The 24,258-nt window shown below is 36.9% G+C and overlaps 2 protein-coding genes across 15 annotated transcripts in view; both read right to left on the bottom strand.

Annotated features, from left to right (window-relative positions):
- Positions 1 to 1,824: 1,824 nt before the first annotated feature.
- TMEM267 (transmembrane protein 267) lies at positions 1,825 to 17,035 on the bottom strand. Of its 8 annotated transcripts, XM_027863334.1 has the most exons (6): positions 14,286 to 14,383; positions 11,684 to 11,782; positions 11,419 to 11,546; positions 11,224 to 11,311; positions 9,025 to 9,412; positions 1,825 to 3,798 (listed from the first exon to the last, which is right to left on the bottom strand). In XM_027863334.1, exons 5-6 carry the CDS (start codon positions 9,346 to 9,348, stop codon positions 3,463 to 3,465), a joined length of 660 nt encoding a protein of 219 aa, XP_027719135.1. In that variant the 5' UTR covers positions 9,349 to 9,412; positions 11,224 to 11,311; positions 11,419 to 11,546; positions 11,684 to 11,782; positions 14,286 to 14,383; the 3' UTR covers positions 1,825 to 3,462. The 8 variants fall into 8 exon arrangements, with proteins under 8 accessions (XP_027719135.1, XP_027719137.1, XP_027719131.1 ...); XM_027863336.1 differs by lacking the exons at positions 11,684 to 11,782; positions 14,286 to 14,383 and adding an exon at positions 16,907 to 17,035; XM_027863330.1 differs by lacking the exon at positions 11,684 to 11,782 and having other exon boundaries at positions 11,157 to 11,311.
- A 5,470-nt stretch (positions 17,036 to 22,505) lies between these two features.
- CUNH5orf34 (chromosome unknown C5orf34 homolog) overlaps positions 22,506 to 24,258 on the bottom strand; it is a 30,299-nt gene continuing 28,546 nt past the window's right edge. For 4 of the 7 annotated variants that reach the window (XM_027863313.1, XM_027863314.1, XM_027863316.1 and 1 more), the window contains exon 13: positions 22,507 to 22,990. In XM_027863313.1, coding sequence (XP_027719114.1) covers positions 22,791 to 22,990 — 200 coding nt within the window. In that variant the 3' untranslated portion in view covers positions 22,507 to 22,790. Of the gene's footprint in view, positions 22,991 to 23,484; positions 23,625 to 24,258 lie in introns of those variants that run through there. The other 3 variants (XM_027863317.1, XM_027863320.1, XM_027863319.1) reach the window with 3 other exon arrangements.

Genomic DNA, 24,258 nt, shown 5'->3' with positions numbered 1-24,258 from the left:
CAATAGGAAGCATTTGAAGCATTCCTACCCCAAAATATGGACAGTCTATTTGCTTTGGAAAGACCTCAGACAACAGAAACACAAGTTGTTGTTCAGTTATTTCAGTCATGTCCAACTCATGACTCCATTTGGGGCTTTAGCAAAGATACTGGAGTAGTTTGCCATTTCCTTCTCCAGCTCATTTTACAGATGAAGCTAACAGGATTAAGTAACTTGCCCAGGCTCACAAGCTAGTAAGCGTCTGAGGCCAGATTTGAACTCAGGTCTTCCTGATTCCAGGCCTGGCACTCTATCCATTGCACCAAATACAGCAACCAAAGACGCACAAATAATTAAATAAATTATCATAGAAAAAAAGGAGAAAAAAACTATTAAAACACCAATGGGGTTAAAAACAACAAACGAACCATTAATAGATTTCTTTTTAAGAGTACACAAAGTGACAAAAGTGAAAACAGAACTTAAAATAGAAACAATGGGGAGGAATTGGCCAGAAACACCATGGACTAAACTTCAAAACACATCTGCAGGTGAATCGAAATTCTTTATGGAACTAAATTTCATAATAGGAAGATACATAAAAGGGAAGAGGGAAGGAAGAAGATAGAGGGAAATGCGTGATGTAGCCCCAACTAAATGGCAAACAATGAAGGGAAAATAACTCCTATAAGTATCTTAGGAAAAAGAGGGCTTACAGGAGAATGGGTGATGTGAGAAAGGAAGGGACTGAAACACAGGGAGAAAGAAAGGGAGGAACTCTCAATTCAGTGTTGGGGGAGGGTTCCAGTGAAGAATATCTCATGGTAGAAGAGACACATCTGTTTAGTAAGAGATGTGGACTTGGCAATAAGAGAATTAATGCTTAGAGAGACGACTACCTCTGAGAGATTGTTGTGCCTCCAAGGGCAGCATCCTCCTTCAGAAAAGGGGAATTGGAGCTTCTAGGGGCAACTGACATCCAGAAGAGTGAGAGCATGGATCCAGAGAGATTTCATGGCAAATAGGGAAAAAAATTATCATGGGGAGGGTAGGGGGTAATAATGAACTGCACAATCAAGGACACAGGGAAATATCTACTACAGAGCAATACTTCTATGCTCTTTATTTCCTACAGGAATGGATCCTAAGTCAGACACAAGAGGAAAAAAAAAGGTGGGAAGGGGCAAAAATCTATGAGGAAATAACATAGACCCTGTTTAGAGTAGGGAAGTCAAATAAAGCAGAAGGATTTCTTTGTGAGTAGCAGATATGAATAACATGCATAAGAGAAGCAGTAGGTGAAGGCAGTTACAACATATATGTAAGTAGCAAGGGGAGAATACTATACAGACAGAGTTATTTCCTGAGAATGTTTAAAAGTAGTAAACACATTCAGGCAGACAAAGCACAGCTCTTTAAACAGAATATTGTGATGGTAGTGTTGGCACAAATGTATCTCTGGGATCTAGCAAAGTCACAATCACAATGGAGTTAAAGGTAGCATGCGAGAAGAGGGACTTGAGAGACGGAGAAAAACAACTGCCCTATGTCTAACCTGCAAGAGGTCACAACTACAGCTTCCAAAGAATGATCAAAGGAAGAAACTATAGTGGAAAGAGAAATCAACCCTAACCTGCTCTGAATTAGTAAAATTAAATCACTTAAACACAGTACCATTTTCAAAGTTATCCCCTCCCCCCAACTAAATTAAGAAATAAGAAAGAGACAAATGCCAATGTAACATTCTTTAATGACATCCTGTATTTTGATTTAATTCTAATCTGGTTTGCAGAAACAAAAAGTATGAATTATTTTAAAACTTCATTAAAAAGAAAGTAAAGAAAAGAATAATCCTGCTTTGATTTATTAATTTCTGAAAATAGGTTATTTTTCCTATTTGGAAAGAAGGAGAGAATAAAGAGTGTTCTCTTTCATTGATGGACTTAAATGAATTAGTCAGAGCCTAGGTAGACCTTAGTGACAATTTACTGAACATTAATTCGGTGTTATATAAAAAAAATCTACTTTTCTCAAGTAGGCTCCACTAATCATTCATAATTTCTCACAGATTAAGGCACACATCATTATTGGCATTATAGTTCATGTATCCGTAAGAAAATATAAATAACATCTGAAGACAATGGATTTTGTGTGCAGTAAAGTGCTTTATGTGACCCTGAATGCACTGACCTTCAGGAAGGTAGCATTAAACTGTATGTAAATCCAAGAGTTATAGTTGTTCATTTCTCCTTTAAACTTCACCATTTTAACAGACATTGATTTAAAGGAATATAGCAAAAAGTAAGTTTCCTTAAACTAGACTATTTTCTGAAAAGTTAATCATTTTACATAGCAAGCAATTTAAGTTTTTAAAATCGCTTAACTTATACATTATTTTGACATCATATAAACAAATTGATGGCAACTGGAATAATCTTAATGGCATATATGTGATCCTATATTTGATATTACATTATTAGTGGCTATGTTTGTAGATCAAAGGTCAGTTGAAGTTTCACTGACATAACTGAAGAATCCATTTAACTATTATTCTGTAAACAGTGTAGACATATTCATTTCTAGCAAAAGTAGTATCTTTTAAAACAGATAAAACCCCAATGCATGGGATTCATGGGCAAAAGGTCCAGATAGACAACACTTTGATAAAATATTATTATAACTATTATATTATAGCTAATACTTTGTTGCAGCAGGGATGTATTTCCTGAAATAATAAATTAGTTCTAACATTAGATAATATCATTCATGAATTCCAACCTCCCCAATACCAACCACCAAACCCCTCTCCATGCTCTATTTAGATAAACTAATTCTATCCTTAATTAACAATTAGCACCTGGCAAGTTGTATTTTCAGGCAAGATAAAAATTCAGAATAAATACTAGCATTCATTTTTACATACAAACAGCATTCCATTTTAGTTATTTCAGTGCTTCAAGATTCACAGGAGTTAAGCAGCTCAACATAATGTTAACTGTCTAGAACCTGGGCAACCTAGACCCTGAGCTTCTTTTCAGAAGGAAATAGGCTGCTCAAAAGTATAATTCTCCAATACTTCAATTTGATTCAACTCAACAAATATGGAGGATTGCTTGGAAATGGCCCCTTAAAATTCTTTTTGGAAACAGTCATGACCTAAATAATAAATAAAACCAAAACACAAAATGTTGATGGTGAAGCAAGAAAAACTGAATAGACTATAAAAAAGCTGAGTAAGAAGAAATAAAACAATATTTGCATATATATATATGTAACAGATGACTGACTAGAACTGTATAAATGAGATTCTTCACATTAAAATCATTTTGTTGACTACGCAAAACAATTCTTGAACCAAAGTAACTAAATATTAGAACTACAATTGCTGCAGAGGTGACATATATTTAAAAATTCACTTCAATGATGAGTACATTCAATGACTACTTTTAAACAGTGTTCTCCAAAAGCTGCCACCTAGTTCCCTTAGACATCGATATGAATTCCATGTTTTATAGACATCATCTCTCTGGTCCCTGTTAAATACATAATGAACGAACTTAAGTGAGGTAAAGATGCTGTGATTGTCACATAGAGCCAATATGGCAGGGGAGAAGTTTTTCCAAAAGGGCAAATCCATAAGCCATGACGAATTCCATCCCGAACATGGTGAGAAGTCCAAGACATAAATAACATCCAGGGAAGAAAGCACCATGAGTCTTTGAGCCGGAAAAGGTGCATAACCAACTTTAGTGTCAGAACCACAATAGGTATCAGAGTAGAACAATGGAGAAAAGGCCTATATGGAAGATTCAAAGCAGCCTGGGGGAAAAGAAAAAGAAATATCAAGTATTGTTTCTATTTGGGGAGGAAAATTTTTTTTTAAAGATATTTACTGGTCACTTTCCAGTTTTTCAACTGAAGTGCCAAGTAAAACTTTTTTTCTGTTGGCCTCATTCTAACCACTCCAATACATGAATCAAAATTACTATATGCACAGAAAGGTAGGCAATGTGTATAATGGGAGCCATTTTCTTACTTAAATAATCAGATTTGAGGAACCATATGATTGATAATTACATTTTACACTTAGCAAAGTCAGATTTAACAGAAGTGTTTGACTTTTAAAGTGTCTCTAGAATCTCCCTTGTTTTGTGTCAACACAAAGCAGTGAATCAAATATTCTAAAGTATTAGTAAAATGATTACATTATCATTTTATTTCTTCTCTAAGTTGCCAGAACCATGTAGCAATATTACGTACACTTCTCCAATATTTCAAAATATCTGTAAAATCTCACCACACCTTAGGAGATTGGTGTCATGGGTTGCTGTAGCAAAAAGGAAAAAAAAAGTCAGCTTCTGTCTAACCTCAGGGATGTATGTATCATCCCTGAGTCCATACTTTGACACCTTTCCAATCTGCTAGGACCTTCAAGAGCTTGCATTCAAATGGCATAAATAAGTTATTATACTCAGAACAAACATGCTCTTGATCCTAAATAAAGATTAATCTGAACAGTTAGGAATAACAGAGACAGCTGATAGTGGAGTGGATAGGGTGCTGAGCCTGGAGTCAAGAAGATGCGAGTTCAAAAAAATCTCAGACATTTACTAGCTGTGTGACCCTGAGCAACTCACTTAACTTCTGCTTGCCTCAGTTTCCTCTACTGTACAATGGTGATAATAACAGAACTTACCTTTCCGAGTTGTGAGGATCAAATGAGATATTTGTAAAACACTTAGCACAGGGCCTGGCACACAATAGGCACTATATAGATGCTAGCAATTACTACTACTATTACTATTAAAGAGAAAATTAGTACAGTGGAACTATTTTTCAAGTAAGTTAGTGCTGATCTTCCCATAATAAAGCAGAATACAATTTTTTACAGTAAAATAGAAAACTATTTAAATGTTGGCCAGAATCTCACATGTGAATCAACAGATTCCAAAACATCTGTATCTCTGAATTATTGAATTTTTCTACAGAAATTAATTTATTATATTGTATTTTTATGCATGTGGAGCAGAAACTCTAAACTTTTTTTAAATCTCAGGACTTCTTTATATTCTTAAAAATTATTGAGGAGCCCAAAGAGCTTTCCTTTCTGTGGGTTATAGCAATATTCACTATATTAGATATTAAAATTGATAACATATTAAACTATTAATTAATTTTAAAATAACAATAATAAACTAGCTATATGTTAATATAAGTATCATTTAAAAAACTGTATTTCCAAAATAGAAAAATGGCATTGTTTTACATATTTTTGCAAATCTCTTTAATGCCTGGCTTCACAGAAAACAGCTGGATTCCCATATCTGCTTCTGTTTTTGATCTGTTGCAATATGTTGTTATGGTTGAAGTACATGAAGAAAATCTGACCTCACACAGATATGTAGTTGGAAGAGGGAGGAGTATTTTAATACTCAAATAGCATTTTATTATGATTATTATAAAAACAGTTTTGATCATGATCCTTTGAAAGGTTCTTGGGGATCCCCAGGGATCCTGGGACCACACTTTGAGAACTGCTGACCTAGAGCATGAAAGGTATAACTAAAAATTCTAATTTGAAACAAATAGAAATAAGTCATATCATATTGCTTGCCTTCTCAAAGGGTGGGGAAGATTGGGAAGACTGTCTTCTCAAAGGGCAGGGAGAGAATTTGGAACTCAAAATTAAAAAAAAAAAAAGAATATTAAAAATAAATAAATAATGAATTTTATTTTTAAAAAAATAAAAAGAAACAAATACAAATATGGCATCACACAATTAACTGGGAGATTTTATTTCCAATGGGAAGCAAAAGTCACCCTTGGTGTGAAAAGAAAAAAAAAATGTGGGTCAATTATTACATGAGTGTTTATAGAATCCTAGGGTTATACTGGTACGGGTAACCTTTATCAACCACTTATCTCCCCACTATTTTATAGCCAGAGATGGCAATTTTCTATGACTATTTAAAGTTTATTGGCATTGTTTAGCCCTTCATTTTAAGTAGTAGATCTGGTTGTTAATAGATATGAAAAGACATAACAAGGAACTTCTTGTTTCCAGGTTTCTTGCTAGAATATTAATATACAACTTACTTACAGACAAATCATGAATAATGAATAGAAAAGAATAGGTTGCTGCAAAAATAAATATAAAGACCATTACTGAAAAATAACCAAATAAATCTTCACTGATATTTTTTGCTGATGAACTATGCCATCTACTGGTAAATATGAAGGAAATGATTTTCAATATTCTACTCAGAAGAAATGAAAGGATTGGTATAATATTTAGCCTGATGAAAACTACCTGCTAGATGAGTTATGATTTTATGATGGTTTTAAACAAAAAAAAAGTTTGTTTTTTTTTTACCAAATCAACATTTGAATATTTACTTTGTCCAAAGTATTATAACAGGGACCACAGATTAAAAATAATTTCTAAACATGTAATTATTGTAAAATTAATCTATCATATTACTTTTTAAAAGAACAAAATTCCTTCATCTCCCTCAGGCTTTAAAACATATTGGTTATCAATTGGTTATCATCAAAATAGTTACTGGACAAAAAAAGAGAGAAAGAAATAATGAGATAGAATAAAAATACCAGATAGCTAACCAAATGTAAACAAAAAGTTAATTTTTAATAAATTAAAAAAAAAACTGGATAAAGGATTCATTACTTAACAATTGTCTCTGAAAAAACTGGCTAATAATTTAATAGAAAATGGGTTTAGACACACCTTTTGTATCACATACTTTAGTGAATTTCAGCTGGATGATAGACAACCATTTTTTAAAACTATAAAAAGAATGAGAGAAAATGGAGCAATTTATGGAAAGAATTTTTTTTCTATTAAACCAACAGAAGAAATTATTAAGAACAAAATGGAGGTCCTTAAAAATATTTGAATAAAAAATTCTGTACAATAAAAACAAAATAATCAAAAGAAAAACAACAGCTTGCATATTTATGCAAACTGTAACAGATGAAAACCTGACTTTTAAAATATATAAAAAGGTATTAAAATTTACAAAGGTAACTAACTCCAAGTCCACAATGGATAAATAGTCAAAGAATGTAAACAGACAGTTTTGATGAGGAAACACAAATTGACAAATATCATTGGAAAAAATACTCAATTTTACTGATAATTGAAGACATTCATATGGAGAAAAAAAGAATTTCAAACAGAAATAATGAAAAAAAGCAGGAATGATGAGGGTCTAGAAATACCAGATTTCAATTTATACTATAAAATAGTAATTGTCCAAAGTATTTTGGTACTGGTTAAAAATAGAAACAGATTAGTTCTACAACTTCCAGAAACAATCAAACATGGTAGTACTGTGTCTGAAAAATCCAAGGACACCAACTACTGAGGTTAGGACTTAAAAGACGCCAGGGTAACTTGAAAGCAATCTGGCAGAAATTAGATTTAGACCAACATATTATACTATATACTACAATAAACTCAAAATGGATGTATGACCCAAATATGTGTTCTTACCACATAAAAAATTAAAGAAGAGATACCTTTAACAGTGATTGCTAAGGACAGAATTTTTATCTTAACAAAGGACATAAGTGATCACAGAAGACAAAATGGGCAATTTCAGTTACATAAAATTGAAAAGCGTCTGCACCAGCAAAATTAGAATTAGAAAGGAATTGGCACAGAAAAAAAATATTGACAGCAAATTTCTGATAGAGGGATGCTATCCAGGATATATCTAGAATTGATACAAGTATAGAATGAGCCACTCCCCAATAGACAAAAAGTAAAAGGACATAAACAGGGAATTTCCAAATAAAAAAAAGCAAGATATTAATAACCATATGAAAAATAGCCATATGTAAAAAAACTCTCAATCAATAATCCGAGAAATGAGAATTAAAATAACCCTAAAGTTCTACCTTACAACACTAAGAATGCAAAGACAACAAAAGAAGAAAACAACAGATGTTAGAAGAGCTTTGGAAGGGCAGACACACGAATAGACTGCTGTTAGAACAATGAATTTGTCCCATCATTAATTTGGAAATTAGTTTGGAGCTCTACCCAAAGTTACATCACAGAATGTACACATCCTTTGACCCACATATACCAGTACTTTGCATGTTACTCCCAAGGTCAAAAACTGTGGGGAATGACCCTTCAGTACAAAAAAGATTTCTTGCAGTACTTTTTGTTGTAGCAAAGACCTGACTGGGTGAATAACTGAACAAAATGTGGTATCTGAATGTAAATGAATATCATTGCACCATAAGAAATTATAACTATGACAGTTCCTGAGAACCTTGGGAATACCATATGACGACTGCAGAAAAAGCAGAAACAGAGAACAATGTACAGGATGACCACAGTATTGTCAAGGACAACAACTATGAAAGTTTTTAGAACTCTGATCAATGCCATGATCAAGCATTTAAAAGACTGAAGATGAAACATGCTTTCCTTCCTTTAACAGAGCAGTGATAGATTTAAAGCTTAAAATGAGATATATATTTTCAGACATGGCCAACATATTGATTTGATTTGCTTCTCTATACTTATTGTTATAGAGGAAGGCTTCCATTTAGGGGGAGGGGAGAGTTGGTGATGATAAAAATGAAAGAAAGAAGGAAAGAAAACAGCAGCAATAAAACATGTAAAAATACACAGAATAATCCATAGAAGTTCAAAAGGAGACAAAATCAGGGTATTTTTGTTACTACCTTTTTAGTATAGTGTTAATGCAACAACTTACAATTTTATATACTATCTCTACCTTGTTTCTGATGTACCGAAATGTTTGTTGACTAAGTTTATAATAAAAAAGAAAATGATGGGTTGGATTAAAAAAAACCCAGTTCTTTGTGTGTTTTGGGCTTTTATAAATGCTGTGTAATAACTGTTTTTATAACTGTGTGCTATTATTATAAAGTAAATGAAAAGAAAAAGGCAATCAAAATAAGCCTTGTTTTTTAAGAACTGATGTGAAGAATACATAACAGATAATTTGGAAGGATAACAAGAAAATGAAATAATATGCTTCTTACCTTTAAAGATAGAGATCCAGCTAGAAAAAAGTGGTCCACATCAATAAAAGAGGCTAGAAATCCAGCCAAAATAACTTCTCCAAAATCACTCTTCTTCTTGAGTCCAATTACTATTGCCCATGACCACATTCCAATCATACCATGCACTGCATTATCAGAGAGGGCTCTAAGCCAGTCATTTTGCTGAATGAAAGAAAACTGAACAAGTCTGTCTGTTACAAAGCAGAATAAACCTAAACCAAGGCTAGAAATGACAGACAGTGTACTAAATGTCTGGAGGAGAGCAAAGGTCTTTTCAGTCTCAGTTGCCATCACAATTGACATGTTGCTGTATTTTAAATGCCATCAGGGAACTTATAGTCTATTGTTGTTTACATATTCACATATCCTGTAACAGAATATACAAAACATGTTAATCATGTGGGCCAATATTTACTGCTTACACACAAGATAACTTTGTTATGATAATCACATATGTGAGAGAGGCAACATGGCATATGGTAGGTAGATGGTTAGCCTGGGAGCTAGGAGGACCTGGGTTCAAGTTCTGCCTCTGACACATACTGGCTATAAGATTTTGAACATTTGTTTAATTTTAAAATTTACTTTTAAACTTAATCTCTCAATGCCCTCAGGGAATATTCTAAGACTATAAATTGCAGGGCAGTTGTTGGTATGCCCTGGTAAAGGGAATGTCCTCACTGGAAGCTCCCTCTACCAATGAAATCACAGGTCCAGTAAAAATATTCCTATATATGAAATGTATACACCTATTATGGGTCTCTTCTCTGCTGTCTGAGTTATATCCACTTCTAATTTTTCAAAGGTTGTTGTATTCTCTTTTGCTGTCATCTAACAATACCGGTTAATATTAAACAGATAGGTCTTTACTTTTCTGGGAAACTCAGGGTCAATAGAGGAGATTTATAATTACTCAAAGGTAATCCAACCTATTCTACTCCTTCCTTCTGTTCAATTCTGGACCCAACTCATTGTCCATTTATGCTGCTATCCCAGATATACATAATTAGGAACAAGCTTTACAAGTTATCCATCTATACATATGTTGATATATGGGCAATAGTCTTCATCCACTTATGTGGACTGACAAGACAAATGACTATAAATATGAATAATTCTCTAAAGATGCACAGAACTCTTGGTCACTCTGTAATAGTCAAATACAGCATGCTGAATTTAGGAAGTGAACTGAGACTAACATTTCTCAGACATTCTTACAAAAAGGCTAAGTATAGCACAGTGGATGGGGGGAGGAGGAGGGAAGGGAATAAGCATTTATAGTAGTAGTAAGTAGTAAGCATGGCCTACTATGTGCCAGGAACTGTGCTAAGTGCTTTTATTTTTTAAATAAACATTATCTCACTTGATCTTCTCAACAACTCTAAGAGGTAGATGCTGTTATTATCTCTATTTTATAGCTCAGGAAATTGAGACAAGAGAAGTTAAGTGACTTGCCCAGGGTCATACAGTTGGGAAGTATCTGGGGCTGAATTTGAACTCAGGTCTTCCTGACTTGAGGACCAGGGGGCTATCTGTTGTGCCACCAGAGCACTGGATTTAGAATCAGAAAGATGTGGGTTTGAATCCTGCCTCTTCATACCATCACCTATGTGACACAAGTACTTAACATGTGACAAAAACTACTTAACTTCTCTGAGACTTTAGTTTCATTATCTATAAATGGTAACATTAATTAAATTAAATTAACTAAAGGATAATAACACCTGTGTATATAAAATACTTTGTAAAACTTCAGGCGCTACACAAATATCCCAGTGATGATGCCTATTTTCAGGTACCATTAACTTAGGTTAAATACTAACAAAGGGCCAGTGGATGCTTCAGTTCACTTTGAAGATTGATTCATTCTTTGTCTAAAAACCTTAGTCTTTGTAATCTCTTCAAATTATGTCACTGGCTTTTACTTCAAATTAAATCAGTGTAATATATGTTGTTAATATAATTAAATTTGAAATATGAATACATAATGAAGCCAGGAAATACATAAGTTTCACTGCATATATGTAAGATTAATTTGAACTGTATCAAATGACTCCTTTCTTTGATAGTTTCAAATGAGTGTCAGAGCTATAACTACAAAATTTTTTCACCTGAGACAAAAACATTTTGGGGGATGGGGCAAGATGGCAGCAATAACATCACAGAAGGCAGTCTTACTAAAGGAGAGTCGTGTCAGGAGATGAAGTAGTCTGGTCCTGGAGTCCAACTTGTGTCTCTGTAAAGAGCAAGTGCTGGAGATGGACTGCTAGGGAGGGGGAAAAAGGGTTAGAGAGAAAGAAGGAAAGCAGGGATTTTATGGTGATGGGACCCTGAGAATGGTGAATGGGGACAGATAAAGGAACAGGGTCTTACCAGGTAGCATAGACCAGCACAGAACCATGAGGCTTGGGGACAGAAGTGTCTAGACCATCACAAGGAAGAAGTCTTTCTCCATGTCAGGGACCAGAGGCAAAGCCCCAGCTACCCAGTCCTAGTTATATCTGTAATTTGTGTTAAACAAGCAATTTTTTAAAAAAAATGATAAATTTGTAAAGTAATTCCACAAACCTGTTTCATCTCATTTTCTTTTTACTATCAACTATTTAACAAATCACAAAACTTACAATATTAACCTTACATTTATGTGCTGAAAGGGTCTGATTGCTGATGTGATGTCATGAGGGCATGAACTAGAACATCATTTACCATAAGAAACTGAGACCTAGTTTAACGGGAACTAAAAACAGAAAAAACAGAAAAATGCTTATTTATAAGAACTCAGTGACAGAAGAGAGTTGTCTGATATCTGTGTTTTATATATGGAGATAGAGATAGCTTTTCCTTGCTTGCATTGGCTTTCTACAATGGCTTTTCTCGGCCACCATTAAGGTGAATAGAAATTCCAGGTAGCTTTAGTTGGTTTGGTTATAGATTGGTATTAGTATTGGGACTGACTGGACAGTTCTAACAATATAACACTTACAGAGAAAAGGGAAGGAGTTATCTTCTTTTCCCCCCAACTCTACCTTCCTGTTCATGGATGGGATGTGAAAAGTTAAGGATACAGGGAAATTGGGAAAGGAGTATGAACACTTTATACCTGCCAGGAGGTGTGGAATTTAAGCTGCCAAAAGACATGTTCATTCACACATTTCACAACTGTCTGTTAAGTGCCTACTATCTGCATTGTGCTATTAGTAGCACACAAAGATAAAACTACTCCTCCAACTCTTTCTAATTCTGTTGAGGGCATCACCACCCTTCTAGTCATTCCAGTTCACTTCATCAAGGATATCCATAACTCTTCTTTTCATTGATGTCCTCATTCAAATAGTTCCTAAGTTTTTCAGCTCTATCTTCTTTTGCAACGGTCTTTTCACAACTTCATCCTCTTTTCTCCACTCTGAGTCAACCACTCCCCCAGTTTAAACCTTCATTATCTTTTTTTTTTTTCTGGACTGATATAAGAGCCTCCAATTTGTTTCCCTCCTTTCATTCTCTTCCCATTTCCAATTCATTCTTCATACTACTGCCAAAATAACGCTAAGGCCCAAGTCTAACCTATCATGTAGCCTTACTCATGAGTAGCTTCCTATTGCTTCTAGAATAAAAGGCAAATTCTCAAGCATGGCACTGAAATCTCCAAAATCTGGCTCTAGCTTCTCCTTCTAGACTTATTTCAATTATTCCTCTTCATTTAATCTACCTTCTGCTCAAACTAGTCAACATTTATTCCTTGAACTTAGCACTCCTTGGCCTCTTTGTCTTTGCACAGACTATCCCTCCATGCTGGGAATGTACTCTCTTTTCATCTCTACCTTTCCCCATTTCCCCATCACCTTCATGCTACCACCTATAGGATGTTTCTCCTCATCTCCCTAGTTTCTAATGTCAAATTACTTTGTACTTATTTATATGTTTACATATTATAGCACTCAGTAAAATATAAGCCATTTGAGGGCAAAGAGGGAGGCATCATAGTATAGGGACAGTACAGGATCTGCAGTCAGAGGACCTAGGTTTCAAATGACATCTCTGACACTTATTACTTGTATGACCTTGGGCAAATCACTTAAGCTCCCAAGGCCTCAGTTGTCTTCTCTGTAAAATTGAAGGGGTTGGATTAGGTGGCTTTTGAGGTCCTTTTAGTTCTAAAGAATCTATCTATAATCCTATGACTGTTTTTCATTTTTGTCTTTGTATCCTTAGTGCCTAGTACAGTGTTTTGCACACAGAAGGGCTTAATAAATAAATGGTGAATTGAAGTTTACAAATATCCTTTTCATCAATTGCTCCCAAAGGAATCTGAAAGAAGGCTTTTGGATCAAAAATTTGATAAGCATGCCATCTATGTACCTTTACTAAGTTATGCTGAGTATCCCAAAAGTCTTAGTGCAGTCTTAAGCTGGAATAGCTTTAATAGTTTAAAGCTGCACAAAGTCTTCTGGAACACCCTGTATATAAACAGTACCGGGTCAAACACAATCCTTGGGAATTCTAATAGAGAACTCCTTCCAAAATATTCCTGCTAGTCCTAGACTCCTTTCAGCAGGTTCCCGTGGATATTTATAAACTTTGTGATGTTTCAGGGTGAAGCAGGTTCTTAAAGTCAATCTTCTAGAACAGCAGAAAACTTCGATAATGATGAAGTTTTTTTTTTTTTAAGGGAGGGGGGAGGGTGGACCAGGAGGTGTCAGGATTTAATTAGCGTTTCCGCTCCCAGGAGAAAAGAGAAGCCTGGGGTTTCTCATACTAGTTCTCAGCCAATTAATTTCCACAGCTTCTCCTGCAGCCCGAGGGGATTAGAGAGAGCAGGAGATGGGGGCACCCCCTCCCCGGGGGGCTGGACGCGGCGGGGGAGCAGAGGAGTCGTCAGGCTCAGCTCCGCCGGTGCTGGACAGCTCCCGGGGTCGCGGGGCGGGGCTGGGGGCGCGGGGACCAGAGAGCCCAGCCCGCCTGGACCCGAGCCGGAGCGGACCGCGACCTCCTCCCTAGACAGAGGCAGAGCGAAGGCGGCGGGCGGGGAGGGCTCAGGTGCCGCCCCCCCGCCCCAGCTTCGGGGCTTCCCTGCCCTCCGAGCCTCGGGGCGGCTCCGGGACCTCCGGCTCCAGCCTCCCCACCGACCCCCAGCCCTCCCTCCGCCCCCCCCCCACCAGCGACCTCCGCGGTCGCCCCAGGCCCGTCCGGCTCGAAGCCGACGGGGTCCAGGAGGAGCCGCCCGCGCACCCGCGCCCACAGACCAGATGACTCCGGCGTTGTCCATCGGTCTGTCCGCGGCCCCGGGAGCAAGAGCGACCTAGTCCGTGCGGAGCCGAACCCGCGGCTCTACAGCTGCCCACCAGCGAGACGCGCGGAGCCGGCTAGAGAAGCCGCAGCAGAGGCTGACGCTGCGCCGCCCGGGGGCCGACGGGATACCTGGCTGGACTCCCGGAGGAGAGGGGAGAAGAAAGAGAGGGAGGGAAGAAGGATGAGGTGAAGAGGAGCGGGAAAGGGAGGAGAGGAAGGAGAAGGGGAGAGAGCGGAAAGGGGATGGAAGACGACGGGAGGAAGAGGGGGAGGGAGGACGGGCTGTCTGGTGGAACTCTGTGAGAGGCTGCGAACTTTTAACTCTTTTCGTTCTAAATCATGAATCTTATTTTTCAATAAATGCTCCTCTGTGCCCGCCTTTGCCCTGAATCCTGCAAGTGTAGCTTGGAGCCCTGGCTACTTCACCCCGAAATTCACAGGTGTTGACAGTCCTCGCCCAGCCCTGACTTTCAGCCGGGAAGGAAACCACGTGCTCGCGAAGTGAGAACGCGCCTCGCACAGAGGAAGGCTTCGGGGCGTTAGGGGAGTCGGGGTGCTCTGCAATGTGGGGCCCAGGTCCTCGGGGGCCAGGCACCCGGCCAAGCCCTGGGGATTCAAAGAAAGGAAACCAAAACCAGGAGGGAGATGTAGTGCAAACTATTATGTGCGACCGAGACATGTGCAGGATAAATTGAAGATGATCCCCGCTACTTCATTATATTTTCTGATTACTTTTATGGGGAGGATGACTATTAATATGGTTCAGTTCTTGAAGCATAGGCTTCTTGGTTGTAAGACAGACCAAGAGTTAAATTAGTGTTTGCAGACTGTCCAAAATCTGTGATTGTAGTAACTTCTACTTCGATTTTTAGCACTCCACCATCACTGCAATATGGCTGAAGAGGATTGAGGACTTTTTAGAAATTTTCTTTGCCTAGTGTCCTACTGAGGACTAGTGTCCTAGTGTTCTAGCCCACTAGCCCACTGATGATGAACCTTTCCCTGGCTTACCTAGCCTGATGTCTCTCACGTACCCTTTCTCCAGACTAAACCTCCACAGTTGCTCCAATCCTTTTACAGGATGTTTTCCAGACTTCTTACCGTTTTGGTTTTCTTCTAGATGGCCTTAAAATGTGGTGCCCAGAATTTGAGTACCCCATATATCAGAGCAGAAAAAAATGGAACTATCATCCGTTTTGCTCTGGAAAATAATGCCTCTCAATGCAGCTTAGGTCACCCTGGCTCCTATATCACCCTGTTAACTGATATTGAGCTTACAGTCTTCTAAATCTTTTTCATATGAAATGTTGTCTAGGCCTGTCATTCCCATTTGGTGTTTGTGAAATTGCTTTTTTGAAACCAAGTGTAGAACTTGACATTTCTTCCTATTTCAATCTTATCATATTAGATTGTTTTCATTGCTCAATCCTTGCTAAGATATTTTTGGATCCTGACTCTGTCATCTAACATGTTAATTATTACTCCTAGTTATATACCATTTGCAAATCTGACAAGCATGTCTAATATGCCTTCATCTAAGTAAGTCATTGATTAAAAGATAGATGAAAGGCCTAGAGCCCTCCTCCAAGGTGATGACTACTCATTGGATCTATTTAACCAGTTCCAAAATTATCTCACTGTACTATCAATCACCTAACCCAGATCTTTTCTTGAAATCTAGACTCCGAAATGTTTGTCAGATACATAAACCTTAGTTAACATGTGATCTGTGTACCAAGGGCCCTGATACTTTCAGGTATTTTAAAAATCACATTTCACTTGGTCTGAGCCCTCATCCAGAAAATAGATGATCTATTTACAGTACAATCCAAAAGCCCAGCACCACCTCCTCTTTTTATTGACTGGCTATAGTCGGTGAATAAACATTTATTTAGCACCTACTATGTGCTAGGCAGGTAGCTGGCAAAGTGGATATTATGCCAGACCTGGAGTCAGAAAGACTCATCTTCCTAAGTTCTAATCTGGCCTCAGACACTAACTAGCTGTGTGACCTTGGGCAAGTCACTTAACCCTACTTGCCGTCATTCCCTCATTTGTAAAATGAGCTGCAGAAGGAAATGACAAATCGCTCCACTATCTCTGCTAAGAAAACCCCAAATAGGGGCAGCTAGGTGGAGCAGTGGATAGAGCTCTGGCTTTGGAGTCAGGAGGATCTGAGTTCAAATCCTGTCGAAGACACATGACACTCACTAGTCACTGTGTGACTCTGGGCAAGTCACTTAACCCCAATTGCCTCACCAAAAAGAAAAAAAAATTATAAAAGAAAAAAAAAGAAAACCCCAAATGGAGTCACAAAAAGTCAGACAGGACTGAAAAACAACTGAACAACAACGTGTGCCAGGCACTGTGCTAAGTGCTGGGAATACAAATAAAAACAAAGACAGTTCCTGCCCTAAAGGAGCTTACAAACTAATTGGGAAAGACAACATGTAATTTATTCAAAGCAGTTTAAGGGAAAATTCAAAAATGAGCAGAAACCCCAATCTACAATATATCAGGATGTATTCTTTCTCTAAGGGTCACTTATAGGTGAACACCAGTAGCCTTTACATACCACTCTTCCATGTGTCGTAGTTCTGGTGTCCTCTTGTCTGAAGGCTCTTTCTGCATTCAGGTAGGGACTTATTTTGTCAGCCCTACAGAAGGCTACTCTATGTTTTTTTGGTTTGTCCTTGTTTTGTCACTGAGTTATGTGTGTGCGTGGGGAGTGAGAGGGTGGCTGTACAGATCCTGACCCTATGATCATCTCAGCCTGGTATGTCCACGTGATCTATACATCATATCCTACTTGGTGTGTCCTCCAGAGGACCACACCCTGATTCTATAAGAGCTGCCAGACTATGTTGGTTGATCCTCAGTTCACTTTCATGAGATTATGGGAGTATGTTATGTAAATAAAATAAATGGAAATAATGCTTTCTGATAACCACCATGTATAGACAGTTATTCAGAAACAGAAATCTCAAGATGGGCAAAAAAACAAAAAGTGAATACCTTAGCTTACTGGTAGCTTGTTACCCCTATTAGGGGAAATAGAAGCTGGCATATACTCATTCCTTTCAGGAAAAAGAGGAAGTCTTTCTCCTTCCATCAATTACCTAGATGTAGCTTATTTATCTTCCCTGGGGAGGGAGAAAGTTTTTTGGAATAACTCAACAAAGTATCAAATATACAAACAAAAGCTTCTTATTCTCCAAGGCCAGATTCATTCTGGTCCATGACCAAAGGGAACTTCTTTACTAGTCAGTCCAAAGTTTGCTCTAGGAAATTCAGGCAAACCTTAGGTGATCTTGGGTATAAAGGCAAGGTCATTTCTTATAGATCCACTGAGCCCAAACCCCTAGGCTTGAGTCAGATCCACAGGTCTTTATGTGTGGGGTGAATTTTCATTTAGGTATCTACTCTGAGTACATGGTACTTAATAATTTAGTTAGAAGTTCCCCCACCCCCACCTCTGGTTCTGAGAATTATTCCTTTCACCTTCAATCCACTCAAAGAAATCTGCTATACCATTATTTCATAGATAGACTTTTTACCAAGTCACTACTGGGCTCAAAAACTTGCTGATCTGAATTCCTGTCTTGGGTTTCAAGGCCTTCCTTAATTTGGCCCTACCCTACCTGTCCAACCATATTTCCCCATAAGGAAATATCACAGTGTAGTGGAAAGCTAGTCAGAGGACCTGAGCTTTCCTGGTTGTTACTTATTATGTGTTACATTGGCAATGTCTCCCAACCTCTCTGGGTCTTCACTGCTTCATCTATAAAATGAGGGGATTGAACTAGATATCTAAGAAGATACTTTTCAGCTCCTCATTTATGATCTTATGATCAATGATAGTCTAATCCTTAACATGTACTTCAATCAAGTGATTTCTTCATTGTTGTAGGTAGGCCAAGTACATTCACTTACCTTTGCTCATACTATGTCCCTTACCTATGGTGTCCTCCTTTCCCCTTCTGCTCATCCAAATCCCACCTCATCTAGCAGGGGCAGCCCAAATCACCTCTCTTTTAGGATGCCGTCTCTGGTTATTCCAGCTCTCAATTTAATTCAACAAATATTATGTGCCTACTATGTATAAAGCATTATGCTAGATTTTTTAAAAAATGGTACTGCCCCCAATGAGCTCATACTGTAATATACAAAATGCTTTAAGACAATTTGAGGAGGGAAAGACAACTTTTAGCTGGGGGGATTAGGGAAGGCTTGATGGAGTGATACCTGCACTAGGCCTTCAATGGAAAGGGCTATTTCAAGACAAAGAGATGTGGAGTGTTTCACATGTGGAAGATAGCCTGCATACATTTAAAGTGGTGGGAGAATGCAGAACAAGATGAAGAAATAGCTAATAGTCCAATATTGCCAGAATGTAGAGTGCATTAAGGGGAGTAATCTGAAATAAGATTGGAAAACTAGGTTGGAGCCAGGTTATGGAAAGCCTTAAAAGCCAGGCTAAGAAGTTTGCTACAGGCAATAGGGAACTGTCGTAATTAAGTGACATGATCAGACCTGTGCTTTAGAAAGATTATTTTTGCAACTATTTGAAAGTTAGATTGAAGAGGGAGTTACTATAGAGACAGAAAGACCAGTCAGGGGACTCATATTTGTCTGGGAGAGAAGTGAAAAATGCCTCAACTAGGGTAAAGGCACTGAGTGGAGTGAAGGTAGGGAAAATCTCATTTGTTTTCCCTTCTCTGAACTCCTATAGCACTTAGTTTGTATACCCTATCATGGAAATTAGGAACCATACTATAATGTTACTTCTCAATACCCCAGAGTGCTTAGCACCTAACACATACTCAATAAATACTTGTTGATCAATAGACAAGTTCCAAGGCAACTGGAAGAAAAGTGATCTCTACCCATTTCTGTCTAGAATGTGCTACCAAGTCCTTTCTTTCTAAATAATAGAAAAATTTTACATGCAAATTTGGAAACAGATTCAAAGGTTAAAAGTCAGCACCAGTTTCAGAAAGTAGAGGCAGATGCAGTAACTATAATTAGAATCAGAATTTTAGAGGTGAAAGGGACACTGGATAATTAGAACCTTGCCTTCTCCAAGTGCTATACTACCACTTAGACAATATTGATTTAAGACATCTACCCTATTTCCTGAATTTTCCTTTCACTCATGAGACATCATTTACTACTTGTCAAATCCTTGGTCTTTTGTCAAAAAGATTAGTTTATTCCATAAAGAAAAGAATGCTAGGCACTTTAACTCAAACAGCTAAGTTGAAAAAAGTCTTGAACCAAATTCCAATTTGGAATTTATTAACCAAAGCATGTACTACTCTAAGACATGCAAGGCACATGCAAGGGATAAGCAGAGAAGAGCTAACTTATTGAAAAAAAAATTTTTTTTGAAATTTTAGTAATTTGTTATTGGTCTAATTATAAGGGTAAGGAGACTGAAACTAGGAAATTCCAGTTCGAGTGTCTTCCCAGAATGCAAGGCAGTCCTTTCCTGGACTTTAGAACACATACACAATATTCACAGATGTCAAGCTTGACTGCCCTTTGAGGTCTGAGTCACCTAGCTACCTCTGTTACCATCATAATTGCTGTATTTGCCACCCACGGGCTCTTTATGCACTGAAACTTCTGTCCTGAGAGTCACTTTTAGGTACTTTTACTGCAGTGAAAGTAACTAGAGGGAACTTCTGGCACCATGAAGCACCCTTAATTCCCCAAGTAGCAGCAAGAACAGAGAGCCCTTTTTAAGGGTGTAGCAGAGAAGCTGGTACCTAGGGCTACACTTCATGGACCAGGACCCAGGCCTAAACCCCAGGATACCTACTAGATGTTCAGATGCTATTCAAAAAATAACAAGATTAAAACTTATTTATGAATACTCAGGTGTCACAGGAAAGACCTTTACAAGGCTCACTAAAATTGGTTTTGTGTCTATTTATACTCAATCCATGAGTATTTGTTGAATCTACTTTGCATAAGTTTATTTCTGATCCGTTTCATTATTTTTGTGATTGTTTTGTGGCTTTTTTCTGATTTCTCCAAATTCCTCTTGAAATTGCTTTGCTAAATCTGCAAGATCAACAATGTTTATTAAATAAGAATTTCACTAGGTATTTTGTCAAGGTTGTGTTGTTCCTGAAATTTTAGATTTGGATAAAAGCAATCCAATATAGTAAAAGTATATATTTACCAAAAATGACAATCTAATTAGGGTTAAAAGTATCTGTTAATGTGACAAAAAAGTATTTTGGGCACCATCTTATTGAAAGAACTTAGAAATACAGAAATGAGATTTTCTTTGCATCATCAGTATGTTATAATTCAGCAATATTAAGCAGTACTTACCATGTGCAAGGCACTAGAGATACAAAGTAAAAAACCTGAAAGTGTTAACATTTTATTGAAGAATACAACATATATACAAATAGGTGTTATACAAGGTAATGTGAGGATGGAGAGACTGCGTACAACTGGTAGGAGTGGAGGGTGGTCAGGAAAGGGTTCATGATGGGAAATACCTGCCTGGGCTGTTTTTTTGACTAGGGGAGCGATGACATGGTCAAACCTATACCCTATGAAGATTATTTTGGTAGTTGTGTAGATGATAGATTGGAAAGGGGACAAATTGGAAGCAGAAGATATCAGTTTAGAAGGTTATTATAGTGGAGATGAGAAATAATGAGTCTAAATTAGGATGGTGGTAGCATACAAATGGAAAATGATACATTCAAGAGTTGTGCAGGTAGAATAAATAGGACAGGGCAGCTGATTTATTATGGGGATCGGAGAAGGTGAAGACAAGCATTATTTTTAAATACCTACTAGATGCCAGTCACTGTGCTCAGTTCTTAAAGATAACTGAGTAATGAACCTGGGTGACTGGCAGGATGATGGTCATGTTCACAGAAATAATGGAGTTTTGAGGAAGGGGGGAATGGCTTCTTGGGTTTTTTTTTTAGGGGGTAAGGGAAAAGATTAGTTCTGTTTTAGGCATGTTGTTTGAAATATTACCCTAGAGCCAACTAAACTGGGTGACTACCACATATTCGGCTTGCAGCTGCTGTGCCTTCTTGATTATAGGGCTATGTTTGTTAGTTTTTTTGTTGTTGTTTTTTCAGCTGCTTTCCTTCCTTTATGAATAGGCAATTGCTAGCAAAAAACTGAATCAAGGGAAAGCTGTAAATTTGTGAGCTAAAAGCCACATGGTCTTTTTTACCAAAGAACATACATACCTCAAGGCCATTTCCCTAACCAGTGGTCAAGTTATTTAAACATAAAAATAATTCCCTTAACGCTACTCAAGGTCATACTGATTTTTTACTTGCCTATTTATCTATGCAACTTTCCATTCTAAGTCCTGGGTTCTTGTGACCTAACCTGGGAACAAACTACCATTTTATGTAATGTACAGTACTTTTAATAATAACAGTATTTATTGGTAGTCGCTTCTTTTTCAAGTATTTCAATTTTATAAACAAAATTTGAATACATCTTTTAAAAAAAATGGAATGTCAATTGTTTTAAAACTACATCCTTATGTACTATATATAATATCCTATATTTTCAAATAGGTTGTTTTTTCCAAAACAGTCTTACCAGGAAAGATAAGGATGTAAATTGATTCTGAAAGCAGTTGTTGGCCCACTTTCAAAGGACATTAGTGAGTGATGGCATTAGTTCTTTATTATGTTAAATTTTAATTTCAAAAATTACTTTCTTCCCCCCCTGGATATAGGGTGTCATTAGCATAAAACTTTCAGACCTCTTTAGTTTCTTAAAGGAAAAAGAATCCTGGCACTGAGATATTTCATATGGAATTTGTAGAGATAGGACTGGATGGTTTTTATCTATACTGACTTCTTACCCACAGTTCAGGAAAAATCTACATTTATAGGAAAAAACATCTTTGGATCAGAGAAACAAGATAGTAAGTAAACAAATCCTCAGTTTTGCTTATTTGAATAAAAAAATTTTGCAGGCTAGAAGTGTACTCGTTGTCCAGCCCCAGGAGATTACAATATAATCACTAAAATACATTTTACTTACACATTTGTAAACTACTTGTTTAACACAGGATATTACTAATATCTGTTGCTGCATAAACGATTGCTGTCTGGGAAATAAAAAGAAATTAAGAAGTTCAGATTTCTCAAATAGTTCTTTATTCCTTGAAACAATATAATGTTCATGATTACACTAAAAAAAGCATTTTCAAATTTAACTCACATTAAAGGAGCATGTTCATACAAAAATATTTATAAGCACTGTGAAATAAAGTGACATTCAACTAGAAAAATTTCACACCGTATTTGAGCAACGAACAAGTTGCAAATTTTCCATTCAATTTTAATAATCCTGTGTACAGACAATTCTCTTGAGGATAGTCATTTGTACCACAAAATACAACTTTAAGAATTTGATGTAGTTAAACCTTTACTTTAAAAAAAATTACTTATTTTTCACTTTTTGGAATAGGTTAGGAGAGATTCAATATCCTGAAGGATTTCTGAGGTTTTCTTCAATGCTACTGATACACTCTTTTTATTCATTTCTTCAAAAAAGCTACAGGCTTCTGAAGGTCTTGATTTGGAAATATCAGAAGACTGCTCATTTTTCTTAGCAGAAATCTGATTTAGGACACTGTCATTCTCCAATAAAACTAAGTTGTTTAATTAAGGAACTCTTTCTTCTGTAAACATTTCATTTTTAGAAGTCTTTTGGCTAGCAAACTGCCTCCGAAACTTATGCTTTTGTTTGACTGTTATGTAATACAGAAACTTCAGGAAACTTTGAAAGAGGTTGAAAGAGAATCTATGAAATCTGTTTACAATTTGTAAAGATGTTCTTTTTAGGTAAAGAAACAACAAAACCACCAAAATTTTGGGTTAGTGACTTGTTTTTTAACTAATGCAAAGGTATTTTCTTAATTAAATGGAAAAAATGTGTAAAGGATGTGTTTACTTTGCATGAACAGTCAGTGCAGTGTATCTAGCATAAGAGAAATGGTGGGTTGGGGAGAAAAAAAATTTGTTTTGAATCAGATATTTCTGATAAGGGTCTGACAGCCAAGTATATAAAACCAAAAGGCATTCCCCAATATGGATATGGTGATCAAAGAATATGGAAAAAAAAAAAAAAAACCAAAACCCAGCTCCCAAAAGAATTGCAAAGTATTAACAACCATATTGGAACAATGCTCTAGACTCAAGGGCCGGCAAACTACAGTTGGCAGGACAAATCTAGCCACCTTCTTCTGCTGAAGAGCCAGGAACGGTTTTTACATTTTTCAATCACTAATGATGATAAAGAGGAAAGCAAATCAAACAACTCTGAGGTTTTACCTTACATCCAGCAAAATTACAAAGCTGACATAATGCTGAAAGGTCTACAGAAAGAGAAAAACACCAGCATATTTTGTTGGTGAAGCTATGAATTGGTCCATCTATTCCAGAAAGCAATTTGGAATTATGGGAAGAGAGCAATTAAAATACCCACAACCTCTGACCTACAGATTCTCACTGCTAGACATATACCTCAAGGAGGTCAATGACAAAAATAAAGGCCTCTATACAAAAAACATTCATAGCAGCACTTTTTGTAGTAGCAAAGAACTGCAAACAAGGCCATCTTACACCTACTGATACTGGAATAGCTAAACAATTTGTGGATCATGAACATAATGGAATACTATTATGCTGAAGAAAGGATGAATTAAATATGATGAATACAAAGAAGCATGGGAAGATTTCTACAAACTGATAAAAAGTAAAGTAAGCAGAACCAGGAAAACAATGTATACAATAAAACAATAATGTAAATGGGAAGAAAAAAATAAAATAATTGAAACTGAATGCTGTGAAATTATAATGACTGAGCTTAGCTCCAAACAAAAGATATATAGGACTTCCTTCCCTTGCAGAGTTGGAC

Source organism: Vombatus ursinus, unplaced genomic scaffold (assembly GCF_900497805.2).
Source record: "Vombatus ursinus unplaced genomic scaffold, bare-nosed wombat genome assembly UNPS02014772.1, whole genome shotgun sequence".
Classification (NCBI taxonomy): domain Eukaryota; kingdom Metazoa; phylum Chordata; class Mammalia; order Diprotodontia; family Vombatidae; genus Vombatus; species Vombatus ursinus.
The sequence above is the reverse complement of the archived record's forward strand: the minus strand, read 5'-3'. Positions and strand labels throughout refer to the sequence as shown.